Raw genomic sequence first — 14,848 nt, 5'->3', positions numbered from 1 at the left:
CCCGGGAGGTGCGTGCTTTGTCCCCCATTCCACGGACAAGGAGAGCGAGGCCTAGAGGGGTGAAGCGGCTCAAAGCCACCCCGCTGGGAAGTGCCAGAGCTGGGACTGGAATCCAGTCTAACTGGAGCCCAGACTTAACCGCAAGGCCACCAAATGAGTCACTGGTGGAACCAAGATTAGGCCCAGGGCTCATGCCTCCCAGTCCAGTGCTCTCCAGTGCCCATTCTGGGCACTATCGTATCTGCGGGAGGGCCTGCTGTTTGGTCCCACAGACCCCTCCTAGACCAACTGCAGATCTCAAGGAGGAACGCACAGTTTAAGGCAGACGCGCCCTGGGAAATGCTCCCACACGCCACCGTCCTCCCTGTGGGCACCAGGGCATCCCACGCCCACTCTCCTGGCCGTAGGGTGACCTGCCTTGCTACACACGGCCTTCTTGGCAAAACAGGGGCTAGGAGTTTGCACACACCGTCCCTGTAGCGCCCACTCCAACCCTCTGTCCAACCTACCCCCCACCCTCCAGGAGTTCAAGTGGGCCAGAGCCCCAGGAGGGGCCTCACCTTTCTTCTTGATCATGGCTTCCAACATCTTATCTTCCTCTTCCTCCCTGAAATGAGAAAGGGAAGCTGAGTGTCCCACGGGAGGAAGGACGAGGTAATCTCTCAGGCCCCTCCAGACTCCGAGTCCGCGCAGGCTGAGCAGGCAGCACTGGGATGACTGGCAGTGAGGGCCCCGCCCCCAGGAAGCCCCGGGGAAGCCCTCCCCCAGCCACGTCACCTCTGCCGGTCCTCATCTAGGCAGTTGACGATGGCGTTGCGCTGCTCGATGAGGGTCACAAGCTCCTGCATCAGCACCTTCTCTCGGACCCGGTCCTCTTCTGTCCAGTCCTTTTCTGCCCAAGGAGAAAAGTTGGGGCCATGAGTCCCAGGAAGCGAGGAACTAACGCCTAAGTGCTAAGGGTGGCTGCAGACCAGCCCCACGCTGGACACTCTGAGGGAGGGGGGCCCAGATGGGTGGGGATTACAAATTTTTGGAGAAATGAAGGTTGTCATAGGAGAGACCAAGGATACCAGTCTGCCTACCAAAAAAACTCTCCAAGGGGGCTCCGGGAGGTCCAGCACAATACGTGTTCTGAGAACAGAGAAGAGCACGTGCCAAAGAGTTTCCTGCTATGTTCATGCACTCATTCAACAAATGTTCACTAGATGGTTTCTTGGGGGAAGGATTCAGGCTGGGTCTGCTGAGAGCCTCCAATGGCGAGCTGGCCAAAGTGGGGCAGGGGTGGGGAGATAACAGGGAACCCCAGGGGTCCTCATGCAGGAGAAGCAATGTGACCCAAGGGGCATATTGGGACATTCATCTAATGCCATGAAGGAGGGTGGACTAGAGGGGTCCCTGGGGGCACGGAGCCCTGCCAGGAGGTGTCCCTGATGTCTCAGACACCTGCTGCCCCTCCAGCCTCCTCTCAAGAACCTGAGCTATCCTACAGAACCACCCTCAGAGGCCCACCTGCACCCCGGTATTCCTCTCACCCAGCCCACAGGCTCCCAGGGGAGGGATGCCCACACTTGACCTTCCCTCCACAACATCTGCCCCTACCACCACCTCTTGCCAAAACTGGAACCGTTGACCCAGCATAATTCTGGGGACAACATGGGTTTCAGTCACCACCCCAGTTCAAATCCTACTCTGCTGCTTCCCAAATCTGGGGCCTGGGTAAGTTATGTCCCCGACCTACGTGTGGGAAAACCAAGGCTTGCGGAAGTTAAGTCCTTGACCAGTGTCACACAGCAAGGGTGGAGCCAGTGCTTGTACCCGGCCAGCCTTGGAATGCTTTGATCCAAGCTACAGCCCTTACAGTGTCTTATGGATCTCCAGCCCACCTGGGGCCTTATAAGCCAGTCTCACCCTCCAAAGGCAACAACCAGGACAGGATGACAAGCCCCGATGTGTTGCCACCACACAGAGGACTGGAGAAGCAACACAAAAAGCCCAGGGCCAGGCTGGCCTGGGGTACAGAGGTGCTGTCCCCATTTCGACCACAAGGTGTCGCTGCGGCTTCCTCTGAGCGGCGGCCACGCCCCAGCCTCCAGAGATTTGGGAGTGATTCATAGGTGGCAGCAAAGAGCTGGGACATTCTGTGACTTCCTCCTGCCTCTGGGTCACATCCAGCCTCCCAAGCTCCCTGGTCAGTGGAAAAGCAGGGCCACTGTCCCAGCCGGCAGGAGGGGCTGGGTGTGCAGGGACATGCCCAAGTCAGAGACATGGCTAGAAGCCCAGCTCCACCACCAATGTGCGAGACTCTCAGCCTCTCGGGCTCTTCATTTCCTCATCTGTTAAATGGGAACAACGATTCCTACCACCTGGGCCAGAGGAAGCGGTCAAAAGCCCTGGCTCCAGCCTCTGGACACTCCGCAGTCCTGTGCTCTCTCTCAGCCCACAGCTGTGCTCACCCCATGTCATGGCCAGACCCCAGCTCAGCCACATAAAAACCATCAGCCATCAGCCCCTCATAGGGCACAGAGTGTTTCCACGTGCACCGGCTCCTGGGCCTTAGAATACCCTCCCAGGCGGGCACCTTCATCCCTGTCTTACACATGAAGCCGCTGAGGCTCAGTGGGGCTAAGGAAGCCGCCTAAGGGCCCCCAGCAAGTTAGCGGCAGAACGCAGGGCTGTGTGACTCCACACCCTATCCTCCCATGGCCCCGCTCCATTCTCAGCACATCCCATCCCTCCCTCCCAGAGTCACCCTGAGCCACGCTGTGCAGGGGCACTTCCACTGGCCCTCCCCCCGCCAGCAGAGCCCTGCCATGCTCTGGCCTAACGGCCATGAGCCCAGAGCTGCCTCTGGACAGGTACCTGCTCTGCCTCGCGCAGCAAGGCAGCCCTGGGCCCTGGAGCCTGACCCCTCCCCGCCAGGAGCCCACCCACACCTTCCAGGAGAGGAGGGTACCAAAACAAGCCAATCGAGACTTCCCTGGTGGCACAGTGGTTAAGAATCCGCCTGCCAATGCAGGGGACATGGGTTGGATCCCTGGTCCGGGAAGATCCCACATGCTTCAGAGCAACTAAGCCCGTCTGTGCACTACAACTACTGAGCCGAGTGCTACAACTACTGAAGCCTGCACGCCTAGAGCCCTTGCTCCACAACAAGAGAAGCCACCGCAATGAGAAGCCCGTGCACCGCAACGAAGAGTAGCCCCCGCTCGCCACAAGTAGAGAAAGTCCACACGCAGCAACAAAGACCCAATGCAGTCAAAAATAAATAAAATTTTAAAAAATAAAAAAATATTTTAAAAAATTACTTTATTAAAAAAAAAGGGGGTTTCCCTGGTGGCGCAGTGGTTGAGAGTCTGCCTGCTAATGCAGGGGACATGGGTTCGAGCCCTGGTCTGGGAGGATCCCACATCCCGCAGAGCAACTGGGCCCGTGAGCCACAACTACTGAGCCTGTGCGTCTGGAGCCTGTGCTCCGCAACAAGAGAGGCCGCGATAGTGAGAGACCCGCGCACCGCGATGAAGAGTGGCCCCCGCTTGCCACAACTAGAGAAAGCCCTCGCACAGAAACAAAGATGCAACACAGCAAAAATAAATTAATTAATTAATAAACTCCTACCCTCAACATCTAAAAACAACAAGCCAGTCTGCTCCTGGTCTCGGTGTTCTCTGCAGGCCTGCCATCCCAACACCACAGACGTCACAGCCCCACGCTGGCCATGCCGTTCCCTCTCCCGTCGTGGCTTGAGCTTAGTTTTCACCTGTTATGACCCAGGCAGCACCCCCTGCCCTGTTCCCAGGCTCTGCCCGTGCATCCCCATCAGGGCCCGGTCTGTCCACTCCCCAGCCCACTCCTCCATGTCACCAGGCCCCAGCGCAGGTGTCTGGGGAGTGGGTGTGGCCACACTCACCTGGCTTGTTGAGAAGGCACCGGAGCTCATACTCCACGTCGGCCTGGCGTTGCTCCAGGTTCTGCTGCTTGAAGCTGGAAGGTGGGAATAAGGTGACTGTTAGTTCTGCGGCTGCCTGCCCTGTGCTGTCACTGATAAGGGAGGAAGGTGAAGATTCCCGGTCCTAAGCTCTCTGGATCCTGGGGGGAGGAGCCAGGAGCCAAGGGGAGCAAGGACTCACACATAGATGAGCTCGGACTCCCGTCGAACCAGCAGATGCTTCTCGTGGATGAGCTTGAACCAGTCCACCAGCATGTCATCCTCACGGCCCTCTGGAAACCAGATGCCCACTGAGGCCAGGGCTGGAGGCAGTCCCCACCCTCAAAGGGGCCACGGCGGCTCCTACCCTGGAAGAGAGGCTCCCCCTACCCGAGTCCCACCCGCCAGGCCCCCGGCAGCTCCCGCACCGTCCACTCCACCACGCAGCTTCTCCTCCAGCAGGACCCCACGGTGTTCCAGGGTATCCAGCTGACGCTCGATGGTGTCCATCTCCCCATGGATGTCCTCCTCGGGGATGTACTGGTCAGCCTGAACCTGCCCGACAGCGCCCAGTTATCTGAAGGTCAGCCCGCCCTCCCACCTGTTGGCCGCCAGGAACAGGAGCTTCCCTCTTCTCTCCGGCCAGCACTGGCCTCCACAGGCCCTGCGCCCTGGCTCCGTCCCACACCCCGGTGTGGCAAGGGATGGGTGTAGGGACAGCCACGCCCCTGCCATGCCCCTGGTCCCAGCTCCAACAGGCATGCCCAGAGGGCGATACAACTTCCTGCTTCTCTCTGGCAACTTCCTCCCCTCCTCTGCCACTCGAGAAAATATATCACAACGTGCGAAAGTGACCCTATTAGACAGAGAAACCTGAGAACACTCTAAGCTGTTTGTCACGTGAACGCTTCAGATCCTTGAACTATTATTAGTAACAATTTAAATGCATCACCCAATGCTTTCGGTCAGAGCAGCTAATCTGCTCAGAATCCCCCTGGCTGCAAGTTCATAAATCTCCCAGCTGGGCCTCCCAAGCATGCCCCCTCCAGCATCTGAGGGAAGCTGCCCAGGCAGCCCATCCTGTGGCAGAGTCCCACGGGAAGCCTGAGGCGGCCAAGGGAGGGGGCCGGGGCCCAGGCAGCCAGTTGTCTGGGGCTCCCAGCTGTACCTTGCGTTTGATGAGCGGAAAGCCGTGTCCTGGGGCAGGCGGTCTCGCTGGCTTGGAGCCCTTGGTGGCCTTCTTTACGGTTGGGGACGCTGTGGGTGATGCCTTCCGGTTAAAAGGATTCTCCTTGCAGGAAGACTAAAGGCAGGGAGACGTGGCAGAAGATAAGTCAGGGAGGGGTCAGTAAGACCCAGGCAGCTTGATCACATGGGACCATGGAAGGCGGGCGGTAGGAATCAGGCAGAGACAGAATCCCCCAGCAGCCAGTCTCTGAGGAACTCAGTCATTCAACAAACACTTCCACTTCCCAGCGCCTCCCTTGTGCTGCCGCCGCACTGGATACTTCTCTACGTTCCTGTTCAATTCTCACAACCACTCCACAAGGTGGGTAGTGTCGTGCCCATTTTACAGCTGAGTAAACTCGAGTTCAGAGAGGTTAAGTAACTGGCTCAAGGTCACGCTCTTCCCAAGGGCCCAAGCTGCAGTGAGACTCTATTTCGGGCTGGGGCAGCCCTCCGGCGCCGGGGGCAGCGGTCAGGACATGCAGTGTAGGGTGGGACAGAGCTATAGCAGCTCATCCAGGCCTCACAACCACCCCTTTTCCAGCGGGGATGCCGGGGCTCAGCTCCTTGCCCAGGGTCCCCCAGCCAGGAAGAGCAAAAACAGGGAACCCACTATCAGTAGAGGGAGGAGGAAGGTAGCTCCCTTCCTGCCCAGCCCCCCCTGCCCATCCTCTGCTGCCCCCTAGCTCTGCATTTTTCTGTCCTTCTGGGGTAATCCCTGTCCTGAGGCCAGCACAGCCGGGCAGGCCCCCCACTGGGACGGGCCTTGCCTGCCACGTGGGCAGCGCCAGCACCTTCCAACCACCCTCCCCAGGCATCACTGGAGGCCATGGAGTGTTCCCAGGAGTATTTACCGGGCTTTCCAACAGCTGGGGGGAGGGAGGAGCCCGCTCACCTCACCTGTGCCAGCCTGGGGGCGATTCCTTCAGGCTGGTGGCTGCTCTGGGATCTGAAGCAAGGGAAGTCCCAGGCCACCGGCGCAGCAGGGTGATAGTCTGGGCCCCACAGGGCAGCACCCGCCCAACGGGCCTGCCTGTCTCCTGCCCCCAGTGCCTCGGGTTCTCCCCGAATCCTGGGGTTAGGGTAAGGGAGGGGGCACCCCAGGAGGAAGTCCTCTTGGGCTCTGCCCACACCCTCCACAGTCACACCCAGAGGGGCCCAGCAGGGCCAAACAGCCCAAAGGCCCCTGAGTCCCTCAAGGGTTCTCAGCCACAGAACTCCTTCAGACCAACCTTTCACAGACCTCAGGACAGGAAACAGACTGAAAGGCAGCTGCCTTTCAGTATGGGGGAAAGGGAGGGGCGTCCAAAATCAACTCCCTCCCCCACCTCCCACAGCAAGGAGCCCTGGGGCTCCCCAGAGCATCCTGAGGCCCAGAGATGGGATGGGCCTTCTCCAGGTCACACAGCAGGTGGTGATAGAGTTGGACAGGAGGCAGTTGCCCAGGCCAGGGAAGGTTAAGTGGCATTTGAAAGGTGCACAGACCAACAGCTCAGGCTCCTCCCCAGACTTATCCTCTGTCAGGTAGGTCAGACCAGGACTACAGCCGGGCCCTCAGAGGGCTGCAGAGTACGGGAAAAAAGGTAGAATCAGAACCTGGTGGTGCAAAGGGACTCTGGTGGCAGGAGAGGCCCCCTCATGAACTAGGTGCCCAGAGGAATGTCCTGACCCCTGGTGACCCCTGGTTCTTGGCGTGACACTGAGAAACAAGTGCTTCACCAGCCACAGAGGTCAGGTGGAAAACGAGCTCCCAGGGATGGGTGTCCAGCAGACCCTCCTCGTGCCCACTGCAGCCCCCAGAGGGGATGGAGCACAGCGCCAGCCTGGGAAGGGGCCTGGGAAGGGGAGCCCACAGCACGGGCTGTCCGCACCCCTGCAGTGGCACACAAGAGAAGCACCCAGGAAAGCTGTTTCCTCGGCCCTCTGCCTGTTGAGGGCCGACCCCTCCTCTACCCGTCCCCGCCAAAAACAAACTCTACACAAGGCGCAGTCATCCCAGTACCCTACCCCGACCTGTCTGTGAGCACCTGGGGGGCAGGGATCGCCACAGTCATCTACCTCTGGAGCCCAGGCCAGCCCATACACACAGGAGGGACTCAATGAACACCATCTGCCCCATTCTACAGGAGGGGAGACTGAGGTCTCTGGAGAAGGAAAATGACCCCAAGAAGGGAGTCATCCCCTCCCCTCTGTGCGCTACCCCAGGCGGCCTTGTAGAACAATCATCTAGGCCTGTCTCCCTGAGCAGCTTGTGAGCCCCGAGAGGGCAAGGACAAGGTCTCAACGCCACTGTGCCAGGGTCTGGCACAAATAGGACCTCAGTGAATGGAAGGGTGAACGGAAGGATGTGTGGGTTAAGTGGTGGCTAGTGGATGCGTCCCAGATGGGCATGTGCATGTGCTAGGCAGGTAAATAAGGGCTAGACGCCTCAAGACATGGAAGACCAGGCGAGTGGAGACATGAACAGATGGAGGGGAGGTCTGGCTAACGGATGAAAGGATGGAGAGGGGGAGCCGTGCCTCAATGAATGCAGTGGTGAATGGGTAGATGGGCACAGCCAAGGTCACCCAACAAGTCAGGGCCAGCAACGATGGAAGGATCAGAGACCCTGCCCTGAGACCAGGCCCACGGCCACTAGACAGGACAGCAGCCTTTAGCGAGGGTGAGGCACTCACCTTTACCTGGAGCTGTGGGGATGAGGTTCCAGGGGAAGGCGCAGGGCTCTTGTCTCCAACCAGCACAAGAGGGGTGGGAGCAGCGCCACTGCAGGGCTTGGCTGGAGGGGGACCTGGGCTGCCCCTAGTATTGGGGGCAAGGCCAGGGCTGGCTTGAGGTGTCCGGGCCACACTGGGCTGCACCAGCTCCCCAGAGGAGGACAGGGAGGAGTTGGCGGAGAGGCTGGCCGAGGTGCCAGGGCTGCCCGGGGCATGGACAGCAGGCTCTGAGGAGCTCTTGGGCACGACTGGCGGCTCCAGAGGCTCCCCACTTGGGGGCTGGCTGGAGCTCTCGGACGACAGGCTTTCCACGCTGAGGGCTGGCGACGGGGTGGCTGAGGGTGGCTCCGAGTGTGACAGGCGGGAGGTGTGGAGAGCTGTACAAACACACACACAAGTGGGTGCCACGTGAGGGGGCACAGTCAGGCTTTCCGGCCTCACCTAACACGCTCCACTCGCGACAGAGCTGCAGGCCCTGGCAACCCAAGTCCTCCACATCCAGACAGGCAAGAGCCCAGAGGATAGCAAAGCTGTGACTGGACCAAGGTCACTGGCAGACAAATCATCCCAAGTCACCCTGCGCTCCTCGGGCCCCGGCGTGCGCCTCGTGGCACGTCGCAGCCCTGGTTTCTTACGGCCCTCGCTTCCCCATCCAGCGTGGCTGCAGCCTCCACTTCCCCTCCCACGTCTGATGTGACCCAAAGCAAAGCCAGACTGAAAAGGCCAAAAAAAAGCCTTGCTTCTGTCTGCCTTCTCTGCCTCTGACCCGAGCAGAGGTGGGAGAGAGAAGCAGGCAGCCCTGGCGGTGGCCAGCGCCAGGCCAGGCACTGCCCCGTGCCAGGTTCATCCTCATGCGTTGAGGGACACCATGCTTCAGAGTATCATCTGCGCTTTCCCAGGAGGCAACAGACTCAGAGAGGAGAAGGGCTGGGGTTGGACCAAGCTGTGTCCGACTCAGAGCTCATCCCATTGGCTGCATCTCCCACCCGGCAATCACCTCCGATCAACTGACCCACCACGCTCAGCTGGAGGGTCCCAGGGCACCATCAGGGGCCGGAGAGGGGGGCCTGGGCCACCTGAACACCGGCCTCCGGTCATCTCTAATGTGCCCTCGGACCCACTGTCTGAGGGGCTCCCACTGAGGTCTCAGAGGCAGCTGGACCCCAGCCGTGGTGGAAGGTGGCCACGCACAGGGCCCGAGAAGATTGCAAGACAGCGAGAGGGAGGGCTGGGCGGAGGGAGGCACAGCGCCTGGGAGTTGGCCCACCACCTCCATATCCCGGATGGGGAGACGGAGGACAGACACAGAGAAGGAACTGCTCAGAGCCACTAGCACCCGTGCCACGCAGCCAGGTCAGAGCCCGAGGCGCCTGGCAACTGGAGGAGAGTGACTAGATGGGCAGGGCTGGAGCTAACCCCTGCCCAGCGCTTTCCACGAGCCTAACTTGGTGTTATGCACACTGATGGATAACACGTTTAATTCTCACAAGACCCTGTGCGGTGGGTTACAAAGGGTTAAGAGTATAGTCAGGAGTCTGGGTTCAAATCCTGCCTCCACTGCTTAAGCGCTGTGAGGCTTTGGGCAAATCACTTACCCTCTCTGTGCCTCAGTTTCCTCACCTACAAAATGGGGTATGATACCTACGTCACAGGTTTGCTCGAGGATTGAGGACAGACATGACACACACGGCACCTGGCCTGGAGGGGGTCCTGTGGCACCACGTGCCCTTCCCTGGCCCTGGGCTGACCCAGGTGCCCAACCCCAGAGTCCCAACTGTCAGGAGAGCTCCCGAGAACGGCACTCACCAAGGGGGGATGCACTGGGTGCTCGGGGGGCGGGGCGCTTCTTTGTCCTGGGGCTGCTCGTGGGGGTGATGCCGTACCAGGGGTGCAGGGACTTGGGTGTGGACTCCGGGTGAGTCGGGGCAGGGCCGGTGGTTGCACGGGGTGCAGCTGGGGGCTCTTCCTGCTCCTCCTCGAAGGGGTTGTAGGGCTTGGGCTCCGGGCCAGCCACCTCATGCACACCTCCGTTCTCCACCTGCCTGCTGTCCCGGCCCGGGGGCGGCGGCCCGGGGCTGCTGCTCGGGGGCAGGGGGGCTGGCTTCTTCTTCGGCTCTGCCTGCACCAGTGTGATCCATGGGGGGTCTTTCCTGGGGGCTGGTGTCCTGGACAGAGGCAGGAAGAAGCAGAAACCGTTAGGAGGCAAGGGGGGCATGTCCTTCTCTCCCCAGACAGTCTTGAGTGCAGCCCAAAGGGGGTGGATGAGAAACTGCACCCTTCTCCTCTCCCACCCCAGCCCAGTGGGGCCAGTCTGGCCCCAGAGCTGAAACAGAAAGAAGGGGGCCTCTCCCTTCCCCTTCCTCTGTCTCTGGCTCTCTCCCCCCGGCCCTCTCTCTCATGGACCATACAGGGGAAACAGCTCCCAAACAAGAGCTGGCAACCGATGTCCTCGCCTGTGACACAGGGCCCAGGGTTGGAGGATCTGAGCCAGGTGTACCGCTGAGCTCTGCTGGGTCGTCTACACTCTGCTGCTGATTCGCACAACGACTCGAGGAGCGAGGCCTAGGCCTCCCTCGTTCCACAGGCAGCGGAGGCTTGGAGGGGTGAAGGGACCCCAGAGGCAGCCGTCTCCACCAGGCATTGCTGCCCACAGGAGAGGGGGTCCCAGGGGAGCCACAAGGAAGGGGATGTGGGCACAGGCTCCTGCCCCCAGAGATGAGCCCCACCCCTTCTTGGGAAGGTGTGCTGGTGGGTCACATGGCCTTGTTACCCGCCCAGACCCCAGGGTACTCCCCTTCCCCCTACCAGGGCCCTGAAACCCCTCAGGGCCAGCATACCTCTCTGACAGCTTGGGTGTCCCTCTGGGCTTGGGGATGGGGGGTTCATGCAGCTTCCCTAGATGGGAAAGGAGAATGAAACAGGTCTTCACGGGCAGCTGTGAGCCAGGCAGCACGGTGGGGCACCAAGGGAGCCAGCCCAAGTGCCTGCCTTACCAAGGATGCCCTTCCGTCCCACCTGGCAGGTCATGGACTCCAGGTGGCCATGGCAACCTCACCTGCACCCTCCTACCTCCCCAGCCCAGCACTCAGGGAGATTAGATAAACACCAAAGGTGACAGGTAGAGAAGGTCAAAAGGGCAAGGCCAGGACACCTAGAGACCCCATTCGTATTTCAGTTAAGAAGGGGGAACCCTGGACTTCCCTGGTGGCGCAGTGGTCAAGAATCCACCTGCCAGTGCAGGGGACACGGGTTCGAGCCCTGGTCTGGGAAGATCCCACATGCCGCGGACCAACTAAGCCCGTGTGCCACAACTACTGAGCCTGCGCTCTAGAGCCCGCGAGCCACAACTACAGAAGCCCGTGCACCTAAAGCCTGTGCTCCGCAACAAGAGAAGCCACCGCAATGAGAAGCCCGCGCACCGCAACAAAGAGTAGCCCCCGCTCGCCACAACCAGAGAAAGCCCGTGCGCGGCAACCAAAAATAAATAAATTTATTTTAAAAAAAAGAAGGGGGAACCCAAGTGCCCCTCTGACACTTTCCCAAAGTGGACAGGAAATATTGTTTCAACTCAGCCCCAGGGTCACCTCCTCCTGCAAGCCTCCCCTGACTCCCAAGTGTCCTCCGTGAACCCCACCATAGCCTCTGCTCCCCCATCTTAACAGACATCTACATTCTACCAAAATCCTCATGTCTGTGTCCATCTCTCCCTCGAGACTGGCAGCACCTCAAAGGCACAAACAGGTCTGAACAGTATCTCTATCCCCAGCGCCCAGCTCAGGAACGGGCCTCCACGAGTGCGGAACAGAACGAACAAGTCCCAGGGGGAGACCCTGGGAGTCTCCCTCCCCTGGGCCTCCTCTGATAAGAGTTGCCCAGCACGTCTCAGGTTACAAGGAACCATGTTTCCATGAGCTCATGGAAGCCCAGGGAGGTCATGTGGGAAGGTCTGACAATGAGGGGTGAGGCAGGGGTCTCCACTACAGAACAGGCCAGCCTGGGGAGTGCCCCAGGGGCCCATCTGACCAGGGACACACCCTCCCCTACCCCCAGCCCCTGAGCTGTCCCCTGCCAGACATCCAGATGTGGACAAGCACACAGGCTGGGCCTGGGAGGGGAGGTCACCTGAGTGTGGACACAGAACCAGACACACTCGGGACACAGGCACACATGATGTACACTCCCTACACCCCGAAACTGAAGCACACAAGATGGACACAAAAGGACACACATCCTGGGCACACAGAACGGGGCAGGGATCTGTGTCCTTGCAGCATGGAGAACAGAGCGTGCACCGAGGGGCCTCAGTAACCGTTTGCTGCGTGAATTAATAATCTCAGCACCACGGTCGTCCCCAGCACATCCACAGCACACACAGGCAAGGACAGCACGGCCCCAGGAATACTCCCAGGCACGTGTACGTTTAGACGCCAGGCACCCCTCAGGAAGCGCCCAGCCCCGGTCGGGCCCTTGCTCACCATTCACCAGGCCGCTGCCGCCTCCCTGCTCCACCAAGTTCTCCTGCTGCAGGCTGGACCGGGGCCGGGGCGTGGGGAGCGTCAGGGCTGTGCTCTCAGAGGCCTTCCTGGGGGCAGGTGTGGGGCGGCTGCCCGGGGTGCTGGCCAGCTCCTGTGGTTTGCCGGGAACCTGGGGCTTGGTGGGGATCTGGGGTCGGCCCTCAGAGCTGGCCTTGGGTACGTCCACCTCGGGCCCCGCAGCTGCATTAGGGCTGGGGCCACCTCTCTCCACATCCTTGGCTTCTTCTGTAAGTTGCTGCTGCTTTGGCTGTGGGGGGAGTGTGGGCCTGGCCCCTGACCGCCCACCAGGGCCCAGCCTGGCGCAGTGCTCTGCACACACGAAGGTGCCCTCCTCTGGCCCACTCCTGTAAGCTCCGGGGAGCAGGGTGCTGGAGCACCGCTGACACCTGCCAGGGAAAACAGGGGTGGGGTGGGATGGGGGGATCAACTTAGCCAGGCAGCCCAGCCCAGGGTGCTGGCTACCCCTCCTCCCAACTGCCAGCCTGGATCCCGTCTCAGTACCCAGAACTTCCCAGCGGAAAAGAAAAAGGGTAAATGTCAGAATCACACCAGAACAATAAAACCATGTGAAATCAGCAACATAAATTGTGAAACACGCCTTCAGTTTCTGCTGCAAGAGGAAGCAAAGGTTCCCCCAGCTCCTACGGAGGTTCCATCCAGTGTGCGGGCTGCCACTCATTAGTGGCTCAAGAAATCAATTTAGTGGTTTTCAACCAACCAGACGTTTTTGTTTTGTTTTGTTATGAAATAGAATAAAATAAGATATATCAGAATGTATCACACTTGTTTTATGAAACTCTAATTCCAGTTGTGCATCTATTCATACAAGTTTGATTTCAGGGATGTACTTACAACAGCCACAGTGTCAAACGTATGTCACCATAAAAAGTATTTAAAACACTGCCCTGATGGCCAGACGTGACTGTGCAATGGTTTCCTTCCTCGAGATTTTTCCCCCATGACACCTCAGTTCTGCAATCAGGTGCCTGGGGTTCCAGGTCCAGCCACCACACACACACACACACACACACACACACACACACCACACCACACACACACCACACACACACCGCACACACACACCACACACACAACACACACACACAACACACACACCACACACACCAAACACACACACACACACACCACACACACACCACACACACCACACCACACACCAAACCACACACCCACACAACACACACACCACACACACAACACACAACACCACACACACACCACACAACACACACAACACAACACAACACACACACACACCACACACAACCACACACCACACACACCACACACACACCACACACAACCACACAACACACACACAACACACACACCACACACAACACCTACACACACCACACACCACACACACAACACACAACACACACACACACACACACACACTCATACTCTAAACCACAACTGAATACACACTATAACTCCCAGTCACTGGTTTCCATGGACTATTCAATTTTCTTTGCTGATTTTTTTTCTAACATATAAAACGTTTTCATACATTCTCTAAGCTATTTATATTTTCCCTGCCTCTTATTCCATTTTTCTTAAACCTGGCTTCCCCTGGGAACCACACACTGAAAGCAAGTTGTTACTATGATTTCTTTTTTTAACTGCTTTCTTTAGAAAAAAAAAAAAAGGAAGAAAAAAATAAAATAAGATTTTGAAAATGCTTTCTTTTTTCAACAGCTCTTAGAGCACATTCTGCTCCTTAATCATCAGGTACTTAGTCTCAAAGAGCTCTGGCCCCATTTCTGTCTCTAATTCTGCGACTGACCGAGTCTTCTCCCCTCACTAGGCCTTATGCTCCAGCATGACGAGCCTGCCAAGCGGCTTGGCACACCATGGTGCTGCATCTAGGGGAGCTCCCCACCCCCCCAGGGTCCCCACCACTCACCGGAAGCAGTGCCGGTGGTACAGCTTGCCGTCGGCCAGGTAACGCTGCACCAGGTGCACGTGCTGCTGGCAGGCCGCACACGTGCTGCTGGGGGTCCGGTGGGCGCCCTGCTCTGACAGGCTGCCCGAGGAGCACTCATCGCCCTGCAGGGAATGGGGGGGCAGACTGGGGGTGGGGCTGGGGTCACCAGCCTTCCTGTTCAGGAACACTCCCTGTTCCCCGCTCTAACGGTGGCCATCTCCCTAGAGTGCGCAGTGCTAACACACTCAGTCAGAGCCCCAGAAGGGCAGAGGGTGGGGACTGTCACTGCTTTGCACATGAGGAAACTGAAGTCCAGAAAGGGGGAAAGACCTGCTCAAGGTCACTGAGTCAGGATGGAAACACAAAAATCCAGACTTCCAGTTTCTGGGGCCCTGTCCGCCAGGAAGGCAGCTTCCAGCTGTATAACCCCTTCGCCTGAGCTGCTCTTGTCCCGCTCCCGTCGCCACAGGTGGGCCTTGCCTGACAGGTGGCTGCC

At 59.0% G+C, this 14,848-nt stretch overlaps 1 protein-coding gene across 6 annotated transcripts in view; it reads right to left on the bottom strand.

Annotated features, from left to right (window-relative positions):
- The window catches only part of MICALL1 (MICAL like 1), a 28,089-nt gene that overhangs the window by 2,297 nt on the left and 10,944 nt on the right, over nucleotides 1–14,848 (bottom strand). For 3 of the 6 annotated variants that reach the window (XM_049694955.1, XM_004279469.4, XM_033405032.2), the window contains 11 exons: nucleotides 14,332–14,474; nucleotides 12,342–12,787; nucleotides 10,704–10,761; nucleotides 9,673–10,031; nucleotides 7,828–8,243; nucleotides 5,094–5,228; nucleotides 4,354–4,480; nucleotides 4,128–4,218; nucleotides 3,908–3,981; nucleotides 778–892; nucleotides 561–607 (listed from right to left, as the gene is read on the bottom strand). In XM_049694955.1, the coding sequence (XP_049550912.1) occupies nucleotides 561–607; nucleotides 778–892; nucleotides 3,908–3,981; nucleotides 4,128–4,218; nucleotides 4,354–4,480; nucleotides 5,094–5,228; nucleotides 7,828–8,243; nucleotides 9,673–10,031; nucleotides 10,704–10,761; nucleotides 12,342–12,787; nucleotides 14,332–14,474 (2,011 nt within the window). The remainder of the gene's footprint in view (nucleotides 1–560; nucleotides 608–777; nucleotides 893–3,907; nucleotides 3,982–4,127; nucleotides 4,219–4,353; nucleotides 4,481–5,093; nucleotides 5,229–7,827; nucleotides 8,244–9,672; nucleotides 10,032–10,703; nucleotides 10,762–12,341; nucleotides 12,788–14,331; nucleotides 14,475–14,848) is intronic. The other 3 variants (XR_007470345.1, XR_004476647.2, XM_033405031.2) reach the window with 2 other exon arrangements.

Source organism: Orcinus orca, chromosome 11 (assembly GCF_937001465.1).
Source record: "Orcinus orca chromosome 11, mOrcOrc1.1, whole genome shotgun sequence".
Classification (NCBI taxonomy): domain Eukaryota; kingdom Metazoa; phylum Chordata; class Mammalia; order Artiodactyla; family Delphinidae; genus Orcinus; species Orcinus orca.
This window is presented reverse-complemented; position numbering and strand designations above follow the sequence as displayed.